This window comes from Rousettus aegyptiacus, unplaced genomic scaffold, assembly GCF_014176215.1.
Source record: "Rousettus aegyptiacus isolate mRouAeg1 unplaced genomic scaffold, mRouAeg1.p scaffold_m13_p_4, whole genome shotgun sequence".
Lineage (NCBI taxonomy): Eukaryota > Metazoa > Chordata > Mammalia > Chiroptera > Pteropodidae > Rousettus > Rousettus aegyptiacus.
This window is the reverse complement of record NW_023416307.1, coordinates 102,013,241-102,037,361: the sequence shown is the minus strand read 5'-3', so window position 1 is coordinate 102,037,361 and position 24,121 is coordinate 102,013,241. Positions and strand designations below refer to the sequence as shown.

Below are 24,121 nucleotides of genomic sequence, written 5' to 3'. Positions count from 1 at the left end.
AATGTCAATAGTGCCGCTATTGAGAAACCCTGTACTAAAGGCCAAACTTTTAACTTCTGCATCCTACAGGTTTTTTCATCCTTCAAAATACTAATTCTTTCCTTTTGCCCCTTTGATGTCACCCTTAGGACAGATTACAGAGGAGAGCGAATAGATTCTCATCAAAGATGTCTGATACTGGATCAGGGAGCACACTGAGAAATATAATCCTGTGAGGAACTGGAATCAAGATTAAGTATGAGTTTTAAGGATTCTGTGTCTTTCTAGAATTCTCATATGAATTAAGAATATTGGATCCTCAAAGATGAAGGCTGCTAACCAATTGCCTCAAAGTTCAAGAATGGGTTAGGCCGCTTAGGAAGTCGTGGTTGATATTAAGGCAACTGACAGGATCATTTCCTGGTTCAGGGATATTGTGTATTCAGATGGGAGTGTGGTGGGTGGGCAAAGAGCGCTGGCTGATTCATACACACCCCCAGCTCTCCTCTGTTGAACCTACAGTAGGAGGAATCAGTAATTTCTCTCTCTCTCTCTTTTTTTTTTTTTTTTAACACATTCTTGTCCTCTTCTTATTGTAAATTACCTACTCCTTGATAGCTTTAAAATATTTTTATTTGAATGGCCATTCAGTCACAAACATTTTAGCTTTTCTTCCTTTTATCACTCCTCACACTTGCATAAAAATATTGCTCAAGTAATATGTTCACTGTAGGAAAAGATATATAGACAAGCAAAAATAAATAAAAGCATTTCCATAATCATTCTACCAAGAGATTAAATACTGTTAACATTTTAGACTTTTTTTTAATCCATCTAAATATTTGATATAAGTGTAAACCATGTTGCATATATTACTTTGTGGTCTGCTTCCTTTTCCTAGAATATGCTGAGGGCATCATTCCATATTAATACATCTCTTTGTTCACCATTCTTTATCTGTTGTATTGAAGTCCATTTATTTGGCTCTATTAGAAAAAACGCAGGCCGAATGATGGGGTCCCACAGGTTGTAGTCATGATGCTTCCTTGAGTTAAACCCTTTTTAAGGCTGAATGTACCATAACCAGGCCAGGGGATACTGAAAGGCACTCAGCAGTCTTTCAAAGATGTGGTGTTGCAGGAATGATGAAAGAAAGACAGCAGTTTCCCCCCCCCCCCACATTTCCCCCTAGAACTTCCCACTAATATGGTCAGTTCTCGGCCTTGAGTGTCATAGACAATGCTTAGGGGTAGCTCTAAGTGGCCACTTTTAGGCCTAGGGCACAGCAAAGGTGACTTGGAAAGAGAAGGTAAAATGGGGAGGAGGAGAGGGAAGACCAGAAATAAAGTAAAAAAAAAAAAAAAGAGGCATTCAGAAGACTAAGTGGGGTGAAAGACTCCAAGATCTTGGATTTGCGAGGAGCTGAGTGGTACCAGCCTGAGCTACCTCCTATTGCCCTCCCGTGAGGAAATGGGAGCTTTTCCAATGAGGTCACGCCAAGTCCCTGTTCTCTGATTTAAATGCTTGCTCACTCACTATCAAGCTTTTCAAATGCTCACATCTGGGCTGCATTACCAAAGAGGCCCATGTGTTTGCAGGAGATAATTTACAGCAGCAGATAACAACCCCTGCCTGGAGAAGTCCACCAGCAACCTGGGGGAGTTGGGACTCACATGGAAATAGAGAACTGGTTACATAAATTATGGTGTATAAATAAATTATGGGTGTAGATACACACATGTGTCATACATGTATTTAGCACATATAATTGTGATTTTTATAACTAAAGAAAAGACAACAGTTTAATTCTGCAATTCATAAAGGGAGAACGAAGTGCCCACACCTTAAATGTTTTCCTTCCTTCATGAAGCAGCAGCTTATGTTTCTGAGCTGCTCTCTGCATTTCGGGGGATAATAACCAGGAGAAAGTCTAACCCACCTAAATCTGTAGGACCCCAGTGCTTAGCTCAGGAATCAATGAGGCAGTATTTTGCCCAGTGCCTGCCACAGGGTTAATGCTATATTTCGGCTGAAAGGAAAGTTCTTGAGAGCACAACTGTATGGTATTTTGCTTTTTCATAAATTTTACAATAAAAAATGATATTTGATTATGTGTGCTTAATACTTTGCAAAATTGTTTTGTGTCTCTGGACTACTTACTTCTCACAACCAACTTGCATTCACCATTGCATTTCACTGTATCAGAATCTAGGCCAGGAATGTGGGTGATTTGGGAGATTTGGAGGTTGGAGGAGTGTGACTATAGTTTAAAAAATTTTCCAGGATGGATCAGATATGACCCCCAACCTCGACACTTGGAGAAGCTCTGAAATGCAATATACTTTTTCATCTAATCTCTTTTATAAAGTGACCAACTGTTCGCTGTAAACATGCTATAACTTAATGAACCTATCTTCATTGTTGGCATTTGGATACTTCTAATCGTATGCATAAAAAATAAGAGAGACCCTGTAATGTGCTACCACTGTGGGACATTCTTTATCCAGAAGCATTAACTACTCAGCAGCTGCACACTTCACTGTCCATGAACAAGGGGCTTGGCACCCATGTTCCAGTGCAGGCAGCTATATTTGCTAATGGGAGAGGAAATGACCCTGATATCAAAAGAGGTCTTCTGTATTTCCAGAGGCTCTTATATAGTGACCAAATATCCAAACAGAACAAAATGCTGTCTTAGGTTCTATTCTTCAGGGACTAAACAAATATTCAGTCAACACAGGCAACCTAGAGGGTTGGTGGTGTTGTCTATTGGGATATAAGTGTATCACCAGCAGTTCTGTTTTCCAAAAGAGGAGGCCAGAGGCCCTCAGAAGGCAGCTGACTTCACTGGGTGTGTGGCAACCACATTTGTAAGACCTCCAAAAAACTACATTCCACTCAGTGACCTGGGTCAGTTTTCTTAATTCTTCGGTGTGTGCTTTTGCTTGATCATTTCTTTAATTAAATTGGAGTAACAACAAGTGCTTAATTGAAATAATAACAAAGACTATTATGATCTCATTATACTGTTAGAAGAATTAAGTGAATTAAAAACTTGATAAGGGTTTTAAACATGAAGTAGTTAAGGGGAAGTCATGCCAAGTGATTACGGGACACTCTCGAGATAATATTCTAAGTAAGTGCTGAAACTCATGAACAAGCAGCAGGCTACTCCGGCATTTCAGGAACCTGCTCCGAAAAGATAGGGCGGCTTTATGAATGACTGTACAGGAGGGAAGACAGAGTTGTCTCCCCTGGTATTTTGAGACCAAAAATAGACCAGATATTAGCTGTCAAAGAACAAGTAAACAAATCTGGTTACTACATAGAAGGTACTTGTTAAATTCTCCAAAGACATAATGCTTTTACTGAGAAGTTACGCTACATAAACACTACATGTGTGCACAGAGGTAAGAGTGCAAAGGTATCAACTGCAGCTTATATTTTAATGTAAATAATAGGAAGCAGCCTAAATGTCTAATAGGAGACTGGATTGCTAAGTTATGGAAGCTCAAAGAAATAAATTAGATCTTTATATACCCAATAAGAGAGTTCCAAATAAAAAAAATAAAGGTCAGTTACCAAACAACTTATTTTCCTTATTTTTCTTTAAGAAGGGGAATGAATTAGGGGCAGAGGTGAAAAAGAAGGCTCGCAGAGAGTAATTTTTACTTTTTTCTCTATACTTTGATGTAGTTTGAAATATTTATAGTCACGATATAATTCTTTGTGGAAAAAATGATCTATGTGAAGCCATTTTCCCTACATAATACACAATTAAAATTTCTCTATTCTCTGACCCCTACTTAATTACTAATATGCATTTTTTCTCCATTGCTTGCTGGCTCATGTTTGTCTTTTTCTCCATTTTCATGGACAAAAGCACTCACATGCTTTCCAAGAAATTCCAATATTTTTTAAAAGGATTTCTGTCCATTGTCTACATCGGCTACGCTCCTGGACAAATCACCATTATGCTACCTGTTTCCAAGGGTTTAAAAATATGATCTGTGGTGGTAAGAAAGAAATTTTCAAACCAGATTTCAAAGCAGAAAGCAAACAACAAATTGGAGGTTGTCAACACTTTGTTTACTGAATAAGAGGAAGCTACCATCCATAATTCACCATCAATTCATATATAAAAAGATCCTTAAAAAAAAAAGGTAGCACATCTTATTACTACACTTTTGTATTTCATGGAGCACACTGAAGTTAAAAAAAAAAAAACTGTGGAAATCAACACGATTTTGCCAGGTAATCATAGTATAAAAACCCCAGAAAGGAAAAATAAGAAACTTCCACTATCATGCCAAAACAAAGCAGATTTCAACATTCAAAAAAATAACATAAACTCAGAATATAGTAATATTCTTCAGGTTGATTGAGCTTTTGGAAAACATATTTAGATTTATCATAAATCTACCATAGCAGCTAATTTTATATTTGGCTTTAGGAAAACAAAAATTTTCATCAAATTCAGGATGAAGATTCAGGGTGAGGGGCCTTCAGCAAAATTGGTAAAGTTTTATTTCTTAAGCTAGGTATAAAAACTCAGTGTTACTATTCATAACATTTTATTTATCTTAGAGTGTGAATAATTAATGTAAAACAATATTTCCAACATGGGGTGGTTTTAAGAAATCATTAATTTAGTTAATATATCCATTTCAGGAGGAAATAATTGAGGTCCATATGTATGGTTGAGTGACTTGCCCAAGCAGAGCTCAGAGAATGACTCCATGCATTGTACCCAGCAGCCTCTCTGAATGCAAGCTAAATTCAGATTTCCACACTGTTGAGATCATTCTTTCAGTGAGCATTTGTTTGCATTTTATCTCCTATTCATATTAAAGGTGTAAAATGTATAAATTCCATTACTTCTATAGTCTCTAGAAAATATTCCTACATAAAATGTAATAACAAATGTTTGCCATATTTCAAATATAAAAATCAAAAGTATGTTGAGTCAGAAACAGACTTATGTATTAAAATATATTACCTACCTTTTTCAGCCTTAAATTGATCATGGGGCTCAAACTGAGCATTTGAGTAATAAAGGAAGGTGATTCTATATTTCATCTTCAAAGAAAATAGTTCTACACAGTATCTATGGTAACTTGGTCCCCAGACTAAGAAAGCAGAGAATCTCTTTCACATACTAATTTTTGATAAGACACTTCTTTTATTCTCTATCTCTCATCGCCAGAATTTTTTCTTTTTTAAAAGGGAGGTGGAGATGCTCAATGTGTCTACGGGTACATACCTCACAGCAAACTGCAAAACGGTTGGGCCTGGTTTCTTGGGCAAATCATGGTCAAGAACTCGGTGATCTAACTGTAGCCAGTTCTGCTGACCTCTGTAAGAGCAAAACAAAGAAAAAAATTAAACAGAAAATCAGAGGAAGGTTCAATATTACACAGTGTTGGCGAAGCTGTGGAGAAAGTTACTCCTATGTGCTGATGGTAGGTGTATAACCTGTTGCAATCAGTAATGAAGACAAGTTAGCAATTTATACCAAAATTATAAAAGCACCTGCCTCTGAACCAGCATTTCCATTTCTAGGAGCTGACTTGCACATGTGGAAAATGGCCTACATACAAAGTTACTCACTGAAACATTGTTTGTGATAGCGAAAAGGCACAAAACAATTTACATGTCCAAAAGGGTATTGTTTTAAGAAAGTGAACTTAAACTGAGTGTTGAAATACAATACAGCCATATTAAAATTGAGATTATCTTTATAACCTTATTTTGAACAATTTCTAAAATATGATGTTAAATAAAAAAGCAAGGTGCATAACACTGAGTATAATATATCACCATTTAAAAAAATTAAAAGAGATATATATATATGCATACATATAAGTATCTATATCTGAGAGAATAAACAAGGAACAACTCTGACTGCCTTTAGAGGTAGAAAGCCAGGTGATATTAAATATATTAATCTTCAAGTTCTTATGAAATACGAAATCTGAAATATTTTAGATAGTCATGAAGAAGAAAACTTCTGGTCATTTAATGAAATCAGACAGACAAAGATAACAATACTATAGCTTTTTTAAAAGTACAGATTTGAACACCTCCTGGGTGCTGTTTCTCTATATATATTATGGACTTTCTAATATTTAAGCATATTTATTTACTCAAAAGACTCGACAAGTTCATGGCTATGAATAGTTCTTCCTAAATTTTGACCTCCAAGAGATACAAGGGCTGATGATACTGTGGCTCAGGACTGCTTACATGACCTTTTCAAGTTTTTCAACTAGTTGATCAGTTTTGGACTGTAAATTCCCAGAGGGCATAGACTCCATTATGCTTGTTGACATAAAACTTAAGAACATGCTGATAGTGGTGGGGTGTCAAATTCTAACAAAACCTATAATGAGACATTTTCCAACCTATTTTTGTCTTACAGTAAATAATTTTTAAAAAATCAGAACACTCCAAGCTCTATTCATTATAAATAGGTAAGAAAAGTGGACATAAATAAAATTGATATTAATACTACTACTAAGAGCTAATCTTTATTGACCACTGCTCAGTCTCAGTCAAACTGGAACTTTTTATGTGTGAATATTATACTTAATAACAAGTCTGCAAAGAAAGTGGTAGAGTGGGGATTTGAACCTAGGGCTTTATATATAGGAGAAAATGAAATTAGAGGATTGAATCAGCTTTTATATCTTTTGGCTCGATCTCTATGGCTTACTGGTTTTAGCCCTGAAAAAAATGTCTTTGTTTCTGCAATTTAAAACGAGACATCTGAAACTGTCCCTGTCTTTTCTTTAAGGAATATTATGAAGATAAATAAGCTGTTATAAATGACAAAAGGCCCATCATCTCAGGCTCATCAGATGGGAAGGTGATCAAAAGTCATAATGATGTTGTAAAACCTATTTGTTATGCCTTCAAAAACAAAGCTTATTCAGAAGATCCTTTCAAAGGAAAGGAAGAAAAAACATGAAATGTTTGAAAGAAATGGGAACCCTTATGAAGGGCCACTGTCTCAGGAGGGCGGTGACTGCCCTCTAGGGGTGAAAGACTCGCTCTGCACACAGAACCCCAGGACTAACTGGGTAAATCTCAGAACTCTGCCCCACTCCCTCTAACAGGACCATGGATTGGCTTTTGTTGGTCACCGTCACTACTTTCATTATGTAACCACACGACTCTATTTTTCCATTTCTTTTCTTGGCCTGTGGAGTAGGGTATAGACATTAGCTAGTTTTATTGACAAAGTGTCCCCTTCAGCTTTGCCTTATTCTATTTAGAGATGTTCACTAAAGGCAAACGGCTGATGTGGCATCTAGGCTGGAAAATGCAATTCACACAGCATCCTGGGAGGGGTCTGACTCAGTGGTTTTATGGTGGGGACAGAGAAAGGGGAGAGCTGAAAGAAAATACTTTCCAAAAATATTTACCAGACAAAGAAAAAGAACTAGGCTTGTGACCAAGACATTCCAAGGAGACACCCCTAGACAGAAACAATTTTCCAGACCTGTTCCCCAGAACAGTGGGAATGGCCAATTCCCACTCATTCCTCCTCCCTAAAAGCCCAGTGCATACTTCTTCTGAAAATAAACACAGCTAGAGCCAGAAGACACCTTCCAAACTGGTCATAATTCAAAAATAGACTCTGCTGTCACTTGCAGGAGAGTGCATTGAGGACATTTTGGAGCCAGGCTTCTCGGAAAGACTGTAACATTGGCCACTGCCGCCACAGGAGATAACTGGAGGAGGCGCTTGAGTGAGACATTCTTCTCTCAACAGAAGATTTAGAGAGAAAGCTCAGGGCAGGAGAGGGGAAAAGTGGCCCAGGTCATTAAAGGAAGTCATTCATATTATATCTTTCTGAAGAAAAGCTCTTACAGTCTGAATACCTGATTTATGCACTGTCTGGTTATGTTCACCTGAGCTTGGAACTTTCCCAGAAACTTTCCATGAGGACTGGATCCTCTTTTCCAGCCTGCCATGAACCTCGTAGCCTGGGGAACTTGTGACACCACAGTCCTAAATCATGCCACTCCTCTACATAATATCCTTCAGTGGCTGAGGGGGGCCTCTCACATCTGCATGACTCATAGGGCTCACCTTTGATCTTGTCTCTCTTGTATCTTACTCGGTGATCAGGTCAGTCTCCTTACCATTGGGTAAATGTACCATGTGCATTATCACGTCCATACATTGGCCCACAAATGACTCTTTCCTGGAGTGTTACCTCTTCTCCCCTCTATCTAAAATCTCTCTGTCCTGCCAGGTCCAGTTTTAGTTACCTCCTGTGTGATTCCTGTACCAGTCCTCCTCTAGCCTCCTTCTGAATGCTGATTAACAGGATGGCAGCTCCCATATGATTTAAAAGTACATAATACTAGTGACCTATTATATGTGCCTTATGTAGTACTTATTATATGGGTACTATTATTAGGGCCATTGTACAGATGAGAAAATTCGTGTCAGAGATGTTAATTGACCAAAGATCACACAGCTACCAAAGTCCCTCCGTCTCCTTCTCAACCCTATCTTGTTCCATTTTTCCTCTTACTCTCTATATTTTAGCTGTACTGGCTTTTTGTTTTTTTCTTTTCTCAAAAAAAAAAAAAAAAGTCAAGCTCAATCCACCTTTTATGCTGCATTTATCTGGAATGCCTCCCCAAAATTTACAAAACTGCTTCTTGCTTTTTATTACATTTCTCTGCCTAGAAACTTCCTAGTTCACCCCATCTAAAGCTGCACCCCAGCTTTTCTTGATTATGGCCTTTTAGTTTATGTTCTCCAAAGTGCCTATCATTTCTGGTATTTTCCCATATTTGTTTACTTGTTCAGCTAGACTATGCCATTGAAATATAAGCTCTATGAACACAACAACGTTGTCTGATATGTTCACAGCTGACTTCCCAGGATTTAGAACAATGCCTGACATGTGATGGGCACTCAAGAATGAATGAATAAATTACTCTAATATTCATGCTTTTAGCCTCTATGTGATCTTTTTAAATTATAGAGTTCAAAGCACTTACTGATTATACCACATAACTTAGCCATTAAGTATTTATGATTTTATGTCATACTGTTAGCTATTATTTCATTCACATTCATATTAAACTTATATGTGTGTGTTTTAATCCCTGATTCACATGCACTACTACTGTCTTTCCTGCTGAGCATGTGGTCAATGGACATATGCATTTCCTATTTCATTCGGCAGAGGATTGATCATACAGGGTCCCAAACAGTTGTTGAGTGAACAGATAATTTTGTGATTTAAGTGAGGTGGATGATGGTGAGTGTACTTTTTTCTGCTTTGTCAAACCTTATTCTTAAAATATACTGAGTTCAGAATCAAAGTTTTCAGGTTTTTTCATGTCTCCTGACAACTCAGTTATTTGATTTTACCCAGTCTAAGTCCTGAGCCCATTGGCATTTCCAGGAGGTCCGAGGCTTGTAGCCTACCCAGGCTGGAAACAGTCAGAGGCCACAAAGTATGAAAAACAAATTAACCCCTTCTTGTGAGTATTTTATGCCTTATTAAGCTGAAGAACTAAAAGAATCTTAAAATTGGGAGAGTTATGGAAAGAATGCTGGATGGTTGGCCAATATATTTTGTGTCTGGAACACATTTTCTTGAATTTTAATATTTGAAGAAATCTTTGGAAATTATCCCTGGAAAGGGGAAGTATTCCTCATTAATGTATCAGGCTGCATATAACATAGGCAAATTGGCTTGCTGTAAAACAGACAGACACACAAACACACACAGACGAACACAGACAGAGGCATGCGCGCGCACACACGCACACACACACACACACACACACAAAGAGCTGTTAAGTACAAACACATTTGCTTACATGAAGTTTTAAATTCTCACAAATTTATTGTTATATACCTGCCTCATTTCAGAGAGAACTTAAATTATTGACAAATACATACAATATCCAAGTTAGAATAAAAAAGAAAAAAGATAGTAAGGATGTAACTTAAAATGGATCTACATGGAAGTTAAAAAATTTATTCCTTATTAAACTATATACATATTTTACCCGTGGGCCATAAATTTGCCTTTAAACTTTCTTGCCACCAACACCAAAACATTATTATTCGGTTTCAAGATCTGAATGAATGACAATCTAGTACTTTCATCATTGATACATAAGTTAAATAAGCAAGCACAGCTACATTCAAAATGATAACAAACTCATTACTACAAATTTCTAAAACACTTAGGACAATATTTTAAATTCTTAAAATGGTCAATATTTCTTTTCCTTTTGCAATGTCCCTAGGAGAAAAATCTTGCATTAAAGAATCTTTAACTAAGCAGGATATATTCTAATTCTTGGAGCATTTCCCCACCCCCTTTTTTTTTTTCTAATTGTGAATGACAGTGAGTAGGTGGCCCAGACAAAAGGTAAATAAATAGAAACTACTGGAAAAACACTTACGTGTCATCTGTAAACGTGATTCCAAAGTACTCTTTTTCTTTCAGGTTGAAATGTGAAGCCACGAGGTCCAGCAACTCTCTTGATAAAAGTTTGGGCTGTCAAGATAAACACCTGATTAGAAACAATTTGGTTGCCTCTCTTTCTTATTGCTACCACCTTCCTCTGCTCCAAATAGTTTAAAGCAGCTTTTGTTTGTTTGTAAATACTGACCCCCTTTTGCTGCATTAGATACTCTACTATTGACCAGTCTCTAAGTCTCTAAAAGACTGGGAAGGAGAGGAAATGCCAATGAGATGATCATTTTCATATATTTGCAATTCAGTCTAGTACCTTACTTTTTTTCCTCTAGGGTAAACCTGTGCTTACTAATGCATTAGTATTTTGGAAAAATACTTTTTTATATTTAATATCATGCTAATGACTAACACAAAGAATATTAAACACCTCACTGTCTGGATTATAGGACTACCTTTATCTGGTGGGTGCCAGTTGAAGAGGGTCAAGACCCAAGGCTGTGGTGGGAACCGGTCACAGAGAAAACTAGCAACAACAACGAACAAACAAACAACAACCAACCAACCATTCATTGTGTTGAATTCCTTACATCTATTATCTCGTTTCATTCTTACAATAAGCCTATGAGGTAGGGTCCTTGCTTCCATTTTATAGATGAGACAACCAAGGCCAAGAGAAATTAAGCACATTACTTGATGTTACAGTTAGGAAGGGCAGAGATCTGAATCCAGTCTGTCCAACTCCAAAGCCTAATAAGTTTTTTATTTCTCTCTAAGGAGTAACTGTACTCACTGTATAGATCACCATCACTAATACTGAACATCTAGTTAGAAAGACCTAATATATGAGCTTTTAGAGAACTGATAGGAAAAAGTATGGTTTGGAATGAGCCAGAATGTTTGGACTGATAGTGGATGCTGGATATGACTTTGAGCCAAATAGTTTAGGGTTCATTATAATGGTTTGAGGAAGAAAAAATACTCATTATCAGAGAGGAAAGAGAGAGGGAAAGGGAGAAAAGAAGGAAAGGAAGAGAGAAGGAAGAAAGGAAAGAAGGAAGGGAGGAAGGAAGGGAGGAAGGAAGGGAGGGAGGAAGGAAGGAAGGCAGGAAGGCAGGAAGGAGGGAAGGAGGGAAGGAAGGAAAGAAGGAAGGAAGGAAGGAAGGAAGGAATGAAGTCCTCCTTCCTTCCTTCCTCTCTTCCTCCTTCCTTCCCTCCTTCCCGTTCCTTGTACCTACCGAAGGAAGGAAGGACAAATAAGCAGAAATCTAGACTAAAATGTTTGCTCTGGTGAAACTACTGTTGATTGTACTATATCCATTCTAATTGAAGCCTACGTATAATGGGCTAGGGACAAGTCTTAAAAGGGAGAAAAATTTAGGTTTCATCAAAGGAAAGAATTCTAGCCACAACTGTAGGTGTGGTTGTCAGTGGGGACTTCACAATTTTTAAGACTCTTGGTAGAGTGTTGGGTAGCTAAAAGGACAAGCATCAACGATTAAAATTTCATTACTCATACAATCCCAAATATTTTACAAAGAGATTTCATTACCATATGTAATCTAGCTTGATTTTAACCATAATTCTGAGGAAGACTAGGCAATCTTAATCCCAGTTCACAGTTATGAAACTGGGTACTTAACTTTGAGAATGTCATGTAGCAGGAAAGTGGCAGATTTTCAGTTCATGATAACCCTTTCAGGGAAGCATTATGTTTCCCAATTTACCAACAAGAGGTTTAGAGAAGCAAAGTCACTTGCCCAGGGCCACGTATCTAGTGAGTGTCAAAGCTGAGACTGGAAACCAAGCATCTCTGAATACATGTCACCAAGTTATAGTTACTTTTATATACAGACTAGGTTTTCTGACTTCAAAGTTACCTTTCTCCTCTCAATCCTGAGTCATTGGCTTTGAGATACAGATAAGTGAGCAGCCTAAACACAGGCTATGAGGCTCACGGAGAGAACCAGGATGGGTTGACCCTGTGTGGGCAGTACTTACCTGAACCAGCAGCTCCAGTCTCCTATCATCCAGGAGGTGCACCTGGCAGTGCCTGCCTTCTGTCATCTGTAGGGACAAGATAGCAAGAGCAGTGTCAGGGCCAGGGTTGGCAGGAAAACCCATGAACTTGATTTATCTTTTATTTCACATGTGATATGCTCAGCCTAAAAATGGCTTCAGCTGAGTTAATTAACAGGCTTTTCATAAACAGATTTATTACATAGCATTACCTCTTGGATTTATTTTTTATTTAAAAAATATTTTTAGCTCTTGGATTTAAAAGAAAAGAATAAAAAGCAGAGACAACTCAATATATTGAAAAAGTAATACCTATATACTACACATAAGATTATACTATGAATAGTAGGTTTCCTCCCCAGAGGAAACCACTATATTTTTCCTTGAATTAATATTTTAGCTTTTTAAATGAAAATGACTTTATTCATTGGTATATTTTAATATATACAATACATACATAATTATAAGAAGAAAAAATAAGATTCTAAAGTTAAAATTGAAAGTCTCCATTTTTGAAACCTTTGCCCTCCTTTGTAAGTACATCACTACTATAATTAAAAACAGTTAAGAACTGTTAAGACACAAAGTTAAGAACAGTTCAATGTATAAATTTCCAAGTGTATTTAATTTTTATCACTTGCAATACTGGGAAATATTCTTTGTAAAATATTTAAATAATACATAGAATGCAATGCTTCTCCTTGATTAACTCATGCTTCAAATCACTCTATCTGCCGCAATTACCACCCTGTTAGTTTGAGAATACTCACAGACTACCTTTATATGAATTTTCATATATATATGTACATATTAAAATAACATTCATATTAAATGTTTTACTTTAATACTATTATATTGGTCATATTGTTCTGAAAATGAAGCAAGTACTCTTAATATTTGTGTCTCTGTGTGTTACTGTCCAGAAATTTTATACATACATACATATATATATATATATATATATATATATATATATATATGACTCTGTGTGTGTGGGTCTGTGTATGTGGTGTGTGTGTGTGTGTGTGTGTGTGTGTGTGTGTGTGTGTTTCCCATTTTCAGTGTGAGTAGAACTATGCTAATTCTTCGAGATCTTTCCAATGTTAACACGTATAGACCAACCTCATTCTTTTTAATGGTTCTAGGTTCTATGGTATTGAATCAATGTGTGGACATATAATGATTTAATGAGTCTCCTGCTGAGAAACACTTAGGGTGTTTCCAGTCTTTTGCTACTAAAAGCAATGTCACAATGAACTTTGCACATACGGCTTTGCCCACAGATATGTTAATTGCTGGGTTACTTTTGAAAAGCATGGGCAGTATTTTGTCTCTCAGCTGCTGTTCCAAAATGTAAGACTGGAAACTCGGATACACATAAACCTAATTTAAAGCCTCCATTACTGAGCATGAACTATGTACTTAGCTTTGCTTTATATGTATCATCCCTAGGATTAGTGTTATTATCCTCAATTTCACACATGAAAAAATTGATGCTCAGAGTGGAATAAGCAACCTACTTTTAATGTGAAAAATACTAATTATTGCACTTACATTTTTTGATTAAGCTCTGATCTGAAAGTTTAAAAACTAACTCAGTTGGTAAGGCTATAGTATTACGGAGAAGTGGCCCATAGGAACCACCTGAAGTAGTGCTAAGAGGTAACTGGGCAAGCTGTACATTATCCTACGGCCCCTGATTATGTCCTTGACTCTGCAAAGCCAAGGCCAAATCCACACTTTTGATGGCAAGGGGAAAAGGAACAAATCTTTGTTTGTTCCAGGCACTAAGCTGAGTACTTTACGTATATTACCTCATTAAAGCTCCACAAAAATCTATACACTCCCATTTTACAGACAAGAAGAAACCAAGGTACAGAGTTTAAGGTAATTTATTCAACGTTACAGCAAAATCAAGATTTAAATTAAAGTCTAATTGAAAAAAAAGTCATCTTATTTTCTAACCTTCTATACTATGAGAGGAAAGAAATAAATATGTCAGCTCTAATCATTTTATTTCTTTTGTAAAACCTACATGAGCAAACTTCAAATACATGACCTACAGAAAGATGTAATAAGATAATACTCAAAAGATCAATTTGCACAGTATGAATCCATTAAGGAATATTTCAAAATATTTCATTTCACTAAGGGATGTTTCATAAAATATTTCAAGTTACTCTGTTGTTTAATGATCCAAATGAATGTATTTCCTGATTTTAAAAAAGCATCTCTTTTTTCCTTTCCTTTTTGCTTTCACCCTCCCTCAGACTAGTCAATGTTCCTTTTGTAAACACATAAATTTGTCTTAGAGAATTAAATAGTAAATTTTTGTTTGTTTGTTTATTTGTTTGTTTTGGTGTGTCTGCCTATCTCAGACAAACATGGAAGTAATGGCCATCTTTGTACAACTTGGTCCTGCTCCTTTGTCCTCAGTTGGTTGAACCAGGGATAAACAGCTGACCCAATCAGAACCTCACTCCAGGGAATCTAGAGTTCAGTTTGAGTAGATGAAAACGTGGTTGCTATGGGGCAGACAATAGCTGCTGTGTGTGGAGAAAAAGAAAAGCCATCTGCAGAGAGAATGAAGAAGACAAGTAGCCAGAAGGAGGCAAGAGAAATCATGCAGCCTGAGAGGAAAAGCTGGAGAGAACTGCTGTCAGGTTCCTACTGTCTTCCCGTCACTTCTAGACCCTTCCACAGGTCTGTGTGAAGTTTTGTCCTTGAGTTCTGTGAAACATTCCTGTATTGCTTCAATAAATCCTTTTGTTTCTTTCTTTTAAGCTAATTTGAGTTGGATTCTGCTTCTTGTAACTAAAAGCATCTTTATGAGATACCACAGGAATCTATACTTAAACCAAGGTAAAAGGTTTCCAAAGGCTGTGCTTCTCAGATGATGTCATTAACATGATAAAGTTATCAACTCATGATCACTGATGTTCCCATCAATGACAATACAATAGCCAAGGGAAAGGCTGACATTTTGGGGAGAGGGGTTCTGAAGAAACACCTCATTTTGGATGTGATACGATACATACAAGCTGGAGAAGGGTGGTACAGATGAACTGGGGAGAAAAAAGTGTTACAGTTTTATGCTCACAATGGCACATCCTTGTGAAATACTCACGAAGCCCTTTGCTCCCTGTGAGGATGGCTGCTCTGGGTGCTCAGAGGGCTGATTTCATAGTTGCTAGCAATAAAAAGGCCAGCCCTTGTACTTACTTAAATTGAAGGTTGAAAGGTGGTGGATGCATTTTGTTCATCAAAACAATGCTTATAAATAAATCATAGTTGACAATATTAGAAATCGAGAGATGCCACTTAATAAAAATTTAGATTTTAAGAACTGGAAACAACGGGCTGGACTTCCTCCATGGCAACATTTGGCCAGGATTGAGCATAGCAGTTCCCTCTCCAGATGTGGTTTGTGGTCTCCAGCTCACCCAAATGTATTACCTGCCAGGTTCCTGAGAGACCTGTCATGTGAATAACAAACACTGGTTTAAGTTCATGTGGTACTAGGGAAGCAATGCAGCCAATGTCAAATATGTTGTGCACTAAGCAAAGGGCCTGACACTTGAATCCCATTAATGTGTAGTATTTCAACCTCTACAGACACCTAGGAAGTTGGCATCTCATTTTAATCACCAGAAAACTGAGGTCTGAGAAATGATTCAATTTGCATAGTTCTAAGCCACACACAAGCTCAAAATAATATTTCATCTCTTAGTAGCTGTGTTATCTTAGTGAAGCTACTTACCCTTTCTGAGCCTCAAAAACAATGTCTTGATAGCTTTTAATCTGATACTCTCAAAGTAGAATAAACTACTTTTGAGGGCCAATTTATTAGAGTCCTTATTTGCTTGAAAATTAACAAACAGCTAAACTTTCCTGTAATTCATTTATCCTTCCATTTTTTTTTTTTTTTACAAAAAGCTTTTCAATGGGAAGACTCTTACTAACCCATTTTAAAGATGATATATGATAGGTAAAGTTAACAAGGCAGTTAACGAACAGGCGGCAGAAAAATTCTCCAGAGCCGATCGAGCAGAAATAAAGAAAAAGGGGGCTGTTAGTTTCTGTGTGTCTTACAGTGCCTGGTATTTAATAATAACAGTAATAATACCACTAATTGTCACTTTCTATATTCTAGGCATTGCGCTAAGCATTTTACATGTATTAACATATTCAACCCTCGAGGTATGTAGTCTTATTACAGGTGAATGAATTTAGAGAGATTATAAATAACAAATTTTATAAATGGCAGAGCTGGACTCAAACCCAAAGCTCCAGCTCTTAATCACTTAGATATACACACGGTATTCCCTGTACTGTAAAGTTGCAAATTGTGGGAGAGTCTTCTCACAATCCCATTCTCAATGGCTTAGATGAGTAGGTAGAAAGGGGGAAACAAAGGGTCATAAAGCAGGCTTAAAAGATCATTGAAACTGTAGAATTTATAAATATAAAGAATCTTGAAAGCATCTAATAATAGCCACTGATTTGCGATACTATGGAAAGGACTGGTATTTAATAATAACAGTAATAATACCACTAATTGTCACTTTCTATATTCTAGGCATTGCGCTAAGGAGAAACTATGGAAAGGACTTGTCCAAAACCACAGACAGTGAATAGAAGACCTGAAATTAAAATTCAAGGCTCTGATTTCCAGGCCAGAACATTAGCAGTATGCACGAGGTTACTCAGCTAATAAATAATACCATCTTATTCAAATGCACTTCCCCCTAACAGATTGATTTTTTTTTTTAAATTAACAAAACAAAATGAAAACCTGTAACTATAAAAAAGACAACACCAAACTGGGCATTTCTTATTTATTTAAAAACATTAGTCCCACTGATGCTTTATCTCTAATTTCAACAACAGGAGTCATATTTATAGAAGCTATTCATGGGTCACAATGATTATATCCATGAATACAGAATCATTTTTAAAAAATATCAAAATCAATAACTAATTTTATTGAGCATATTCAATATATTTAATATGTAGTAACTCATTGTTAATGCCAGATGTAAATACCTCTATTATCTTTATTTTACAGTTGAGAAAACTGAAGCACAGAGAGGCCAAGTAACTTGCTCTGGGTCACACAACTATTAAGAGGCAGAACTGGGATTCCAACCTAGGCAGAAGAGCCCATGTTCTATTGCAGTTTTCAATGTAATTATAACTCACAGAAGAAATTAAATATATTTTGCAGTTTTCGATGTGATTATAACCCACAGAAGAAATTAAATATATTGTCTTTACATTTCATATTTTATTAAATTGTCCTGACAATGTGCTTTCTTTACTAAACAGGAATTTTATAATACCACTTAGGAGAAGAATAAGTAAAGAAGCATTTCTTATTACAAATTGCCTTCTTTTACAATTTAAGAGTCTATATTTCCCTCTTTAGCTCTTTAGTTTCCTCACCCCAGACAAAAACTAGTTTGCCAAGGTAAGCCACAACACTTCATTTAAGTAGTGCCACAAGAAGTCTTCTCATAAGCAAACAAAAAGATAGTGCGCAATCCTCTTCTAGTCTGTGTGTGAAGCTGTGTTTCACAGAATCACTTTCAAATCCCAGAGACCACTGATACAGTTTCAGATTTGACCCCTGCCCAGTGACAGCTAATAGCAGCAATGCCTTGCATGGAATAATAATAATAATAATAAAAAAACATGAAAATGATCTCTTTGGAAAGTCTCACAGAGCACCCACCCAGACCTGATACCCTTTCACCACCTCCACCATTCAATCCCAGGAATATGGAGGTTCAAATTGTGTGTGTTGGATTAAAACTCCCACCTCAGTCTGTGGCTGCCCTGCGTTTGGTGCCCAGCTGAGAGAGTAGGTCCTCAGAAGGTAAGTGCTGAGTGCTGGTGGAAGGACCCTATCCATCTGGTCAGTGGTTAAATGAGGAAGACCAGAAGGGAAGTGAGAATCAGCCATAGGCCAGACTTCTGGCTTCCTGGAGCACCCTGATGTATAGCCCAAAGTGGGGTTCAAGTCTGAATGAATATACCCTTGCCTTCAACGCTGACTCCCACTACCTGATTTAGGAGATGAGAGGAGAGAGAGAGTAGATAAGAAACATAAAAGGTAGTGAACACAGGGAGCATGAGACCATTCGTAGTGACTGGGGTCAGGTTAAAAAGCAAAAGGAAATAAAAACTATAAAAAAAGAACAGCACCCCAGCCTACTTTGGTTTTGCTTTGCTTTAGTAGTTCTTTGGAACACGAAAATGTGAAAGCTTGATAAGGAAACAGCAAGCTTCCCCACATCATCCCCCTTCCCCATCTGATCTCATTCCCTTTTGACCTTTTCTGAAAGCTTAGCATATAAGAGCCTGCCTCGTAAAAATGACTGCTCAGGGTTTTTTGTAGTGTGATCCATCCAGAGTCTAACTGCGGTCATTCCTTGTCTAGATATGTGCAAAATCAGCTATCTAACCAGTCTCCGTGCTTTCGAGTCCCATGATGGTCTAATCTCCCCATGGCCATGTGAGCAAGATCTCTAAAATACAAATTGATCCCTTTGTTTCGTGTCTTAAAATTGTTCAATGGCTTCTCGTGCAATGCAGTGAGGAATCTCCTCACCTCACTGACAATGTCCACATTACCTGTCTCCTCACCCTCTCTAATTTTGTTTCCAACACATCTACCTTACCCTGACACACCAGTCACATCGGCCTCCTTTTCCTACTCAAAATAAAAGCTTGTTCCTACTTTGAGACTTTGCATATGCTGTTCCCTCTATCTGGAGTGCGTTCCCCCAGATTACTGCATGATGGGGTGCTTTTGCATCTCTCACACCTCCAAACACATGTCACTGTTTCCAAGAGGACTTCCGTGTCCTGGACATGTACTCTCATATCATGCTGTTTTATTTTTATTTTCTTTATAGCTAATATTTCTTATCTATTTTTTTGTTCGTTTATCTTTCTCTATCTTTAATTGTTAGAATGTAAATACCATGGGAGCGACCTTGATTGATTTGTTCACCACTGTAGCCCAGGGCATAGAACAGTGCCTGGCACAAGGTAAGAATGTGGTAAATAAATATTTGCCGAGTGAAAGAACACCTTGACTATTCATAACCTAGACACAATTAACAATGAAATAAATTCACAAATGATTTAAATTTACAGAGCATAATGTTAAATGAGAATGTTCCAAAACATCTCCCAAGCCTTGGCCCAGACAGTCTTACATATAAAAAGCAAGCTTCTCACCCAGAGAACAAGGTATGCTATTAAACTCCTTATCACACGAGATATTCTGGAGGAACTGGAGAGAGGTAGAAGGCATGTATCTAGGACATTCTTACTTTGGGATCTATTGAGTGGTTAGAGTTTTATATTTCACCCAAATGATGTCAACTCGCTGAACAGGGCCCCTTTATATCATCTCTGGGTGTTGATTAAATATGAGCTATTGACACTCCTGCTGAGAGAATGGCCTAGACTGACACAGATGTCTCCAAGCCGAGTCAGCTGTGATTTTCCTTCGAGTTATTTCAAGACGGCGCCTGTCCTCCCTATGTGCTGTCACTGGGAACTTCTTTTTCAGTATCAATAAATAATTCTCTTAGCTTCTATTAAGCATTTGCTCTATGTTACATGAACACTAAGCACTTTGCATGTGCAGCGTCTTCTTTCAACAACTCTGTGAAGTAAGATGTTTTACTATTTAGATTTTATAGATGGCAATACTAAAGGGCAGAGAGAGTTGTGTTGCTATGAACAAACGTTTCATTAGTTGTATGAAAGTAGGACTCTTGTGCATTTCTCACAGGTTCACTGGAAGTCAAAGAGGAAAAAGACAGTGAGAGAAGAAGAAAGGGAGGTGGAGTAAAAGAAACAAAGGAAGAAAGGAAAATGGGCCAGAGTTGGGGGAGTGATAACGAGGGAGAGAACTCATAGTTTATCAAAGATGAAATTGAGTAATTACTTGCCTTAGGAAAAATGTTAAGTAATGGCTACTGACCATGCTTCTGGCTCTGTCCAGAGTCTTTTCTTTAATTTACACGGGTCATTTAAATTCATTCATAACAATCTAATGGGAAGTAGGTTCCAATACTAGCTTCATTGTATAGATGAGAAAATTGAGGCTCAGAGAAAGTAAATGATTGACCCCACCTTACAAGGTCACAGAGCTAGGAAGAGGTGGAGTAGGATGTAAAAGCAGGGACTCTAATCGCAGAGTCCACGCTCTTCACTGCTATAGTATTTCCGTATATTTCTTATTTAATAGGTCTTATATATCATATCATACAGAGCTTAGGGATTTAACATATTTTGATTGCCAAGTATAACACTGTTCTGGAAAAGCTTGATCTAGTTTCCCCAAACTGCAGCTGCCTGGTTCAAACTGGAAGCAAGACCAGAGGAGAAGCAAAGTTTGTACAGTCACCATTCTTTGGCCACCTCCTGGCCCTGCACCAGAGAAATATGGACACCTATTAAAAATGGTGTCTATGTGTTTGCTATTGATTTTCTTTAAGCATCAGGATGGAATTCATGCCCACCTCTTGGGCTGCTGGCTCTGTCATGCTGATGTGAACATTTAGAGGACAGGATGATATTGATCAGTTATGTGGCCTCCTGGACCTGAGTCCACATTACTCTGGGCTTACGATGTACTCTAGCACATCATACAATTAAATCAATGGGGAAAAGCTCTGGATCATGTGCTCATTCATTCACTCAAACCATATTTACTGAGCACTTTCTAAGTGCAAGCACTGTTCTGAGTACTAATGTTTATCTGAAAATGACATCAACAAGGTCACTGTCTCTGGAGCTTGTCCTAGAGTAGGAATTCTCAACTTTGGCACTATTGACATTTGTGGCTGGGTAATTTTCTGTTGTGGGAGGCTGTCCTATGCACTGTAGAATGTTTAGCAGCATCCCTGGCCTCCACCCACCAGATGCCATTAACACCCTGCCCTAGCCTGCTGCCTCTTGTGAAAACCAAATATGTCCCCAGACACTGCCAAATATCTCCAGGGGGACAAAATCATCCCTGGTTGAGGACAATTGCTCTACATGAAAAAGAAGAAAATAAACTATTACAATTTAAATAAGATATTTTCAGATAACAATAAGGACTCTGAAATAGCTCAACTGGCAATGGAATTAATTGCTTAGCATGCACAAAACTTACTTGAAAACTCATTTCTTACCCACGAAGCATGAGAAGTAGGGAAATTAATGGAGAGAATTTATACTGGCCCACTGCTCTTGACAAGTGGCTTCCAGTAGGCACTGGGGAGAGAACCTTGTTTTCTGGACATTAGCACTCAGCTACAAGCTCCCTTCTGCCTGGTAGAGGTTGGAGGACAGCAAACAACAAAGGCTGGCCAGTGGACAGCCATTTTTGCAGCTCCAGCATCAACCTGGCAAGCAATTTTGGTCAGCTTTGGCAGAAGCTCCCCAGAGAGGGCATTCTCATAAAAGGCAATCTCTTACCAGATTATAGCCTGATCTCATAAGGCTGGTGAAAAGGCCAGGTTTCAGAGAAAGAAAGATAGAAACAAACAAACAAAACAACTTTTTAAGTCTGGAACTGAAGGCTATGAGGAGACATCGGTCTGGGTCCCTGAGAAGTAAACAAGATTTAGAATCAGAAGTCTTGGGTTTGTGTTCCAGCTCTGCAATTTAACTAAAAGGGCCTGCAAACCATGGTATCTTTCTAACCTTAGTTTCTGTCTCTGTGAAATGGGAATGATAACACTTAGCTTTGTTTGTCTCTTATATGAATGAGGGTTGAATCTAAAATCTACCTCAAAGATAGAGATGATACTATAGCACCAGTAAGATACTCTAGTTATTGGGCATAGATTGGGTGTTAGATCTGTTCTAAGTGCCTGACATACATCATCAGCTTTATCCTAGTGCGATGACTACCACTATTAGTGGAAATGGTTTGTAAGCTGTTGACTGCTATTATGTTAACTCTAAGTGGTTATTTTGACTTGGATAAATGGTTATTTTTCTCAAGAAAAAAGCTCTTCTGGATTAAGAAGTCAAGCTGTCACACCTAAATTGAAAATTAATCCACCAGTTAAACCCTGGAAAGAGCGGGCAACCCAACAGCTGGGGATTAATTCCATTCTAATTTCTCAGTGGTAAATCAACAGGCTAACTGAAAAATATCATTTTTAGCTGCTCATGTGCCCAAAGCTGGGAACTTTTGCAAACTCTTGCTTCTTCCCCGATTGTGACCAGATAGCGTCTTGGGCCAGCCACTTTTGTTTTCACTAACATGAAATGGAAATGAATATGTGTTGACTGCTTTGTCTATGTCGTGTGTTTCATACCCATTTTATCCATGAATTCTAACAACCACCTTACGAAGTAAATAGTTTTTGCCCTGTATTTTATATAGAAGAAGCTGAGACCACAAGAAGTTGAGGATAACTTGCCTGAGCTTCCTAGCTAATAAGGGACTGAACCAAGTTCAACAAGCAGCTCACTCAGTGACAAGGGGGAAAAACAGGAGACATATCTTCATGGAAGCTGCAGTGAAAAGCAGGATTCTCATTATATATACTCTGCACTTTTCCAATTAGAAACTTAGATTAGGCACTGATGAGAGACTGTCAAAGGTTTATTTTCAGAAAATCATGCAGGATATTTCTGAGGTTTCTTTCCAGAAAGAAACATTCTTTTTACTTAAAACCAGTTGTTAGGCTGTATTTTTAGATGTCATGGTACAGTATCAATGAGTCAAAAAAGAAAAAAAAATGGGAGAAAACAGATACTATAAACAAGAAAAGTCACAAAGAGTCACCAAGAAAAGCCAAGAGCACAGCCTGTGGGCTGCGGGGGATGTTAGTTCTCGTGTGCAGTTCCGGTTGACCAAAACGAAGTTCTCTGGGCGCCTTATAGAAAGTGGAAATTTTGGCTTCGGTGATTATGCAAGTAGCAGACACCCTGTGGTTTGGAAACTTTCTGCTTTTCCAACTGTCAGTTTTCTCTTTTCTTGTGAAAAACAGCCTGTAGGAAGGAGCAAAAGTACTGCATTTTTCAAAAACTTAGAAGTGAAGACAAGCACAGCTAGGGTGAAGGGATTTTTAAAATAAACTGCAGTAATACTTATAAGTACTGTTTATTCACTGTATGGCACACTTGCAAATCTGGGCTGAATATAAAGCCCATAGAGCAAACAAATCACACATATTGCCCCAGAAACCTAAAAATAAAAAAAAAAGAATGCCTAAACAAACTTTACATTAGCTTTTGAGTACACACTCGATTTCAGAGATTTCATGTTTGAATTTTCCATCAACTCTGTTACAAAATGTCTGATTTATCCTTTTCAAAATCTCTTTGTTCTTTGTGGTCCATGTGAAAGTGGAGGCTGAAATAAATCCTTAGGGGGTTTATAACTAATACAAACAGATTGTATTAGCTCCAGATCTCTAGTTTGTTTGGTAGAACAGCCATATTTGGGAAGGGGATTTAGAAAAGTATTACTAAAATGTGGAAACAGAAAAGTCAAACTCATTTGGGACAATATGGAAACATTCTTAATCTTAATGTCCAGGACTCTTTTTTACTGTCACAGAAAAATATTCTCTCTCAACCTAGATACTTCTAATATTGACTGAAGAAACTTTTTTGTTACCTAATGCAGGTTAT

The 24,121-nt window shown here is 37.5% G+C and overlaps 1 protein-coding gene across 5 annotated transcripts in view; it reads right to left on the bottom strand.

Annotated features, from left to right (window-relative positions):
- FRMD4B (FERM domain containing 4B) overlaps positions 1-24,121 on the bottom strand; it is a 301,185-nt gene that overhangs the window by 95,198 nt on the left and 181,866 nt on the right. For 4 of the 5 annotated variants that reach the window (XM_036219480.1, XM_016119212.2, XM_016119211.2 and 1 more), the window contains 3 exons: positions 12,443-12,508; positions 10,428-10,522; positions 5,243-5,335 (listed from right to left, as the gene is read on the bottom strand). In XM_036219480.1, the coding sequence (XP_036075373.1) occupies positions 5,243-5,335; positions 10,428-10,522; positions 12,443-12,508 (254 nt within the window). Of the gene's footprint in view, positions 1-5,242; positions 5,336-10,427; positions 10,523-12,442; positions 12,509-18,281; positions 21,553-24,121 lie in introns of those variants that run through there. The other variant, XM_016119213.2, reaches the window with a different exon arrangement.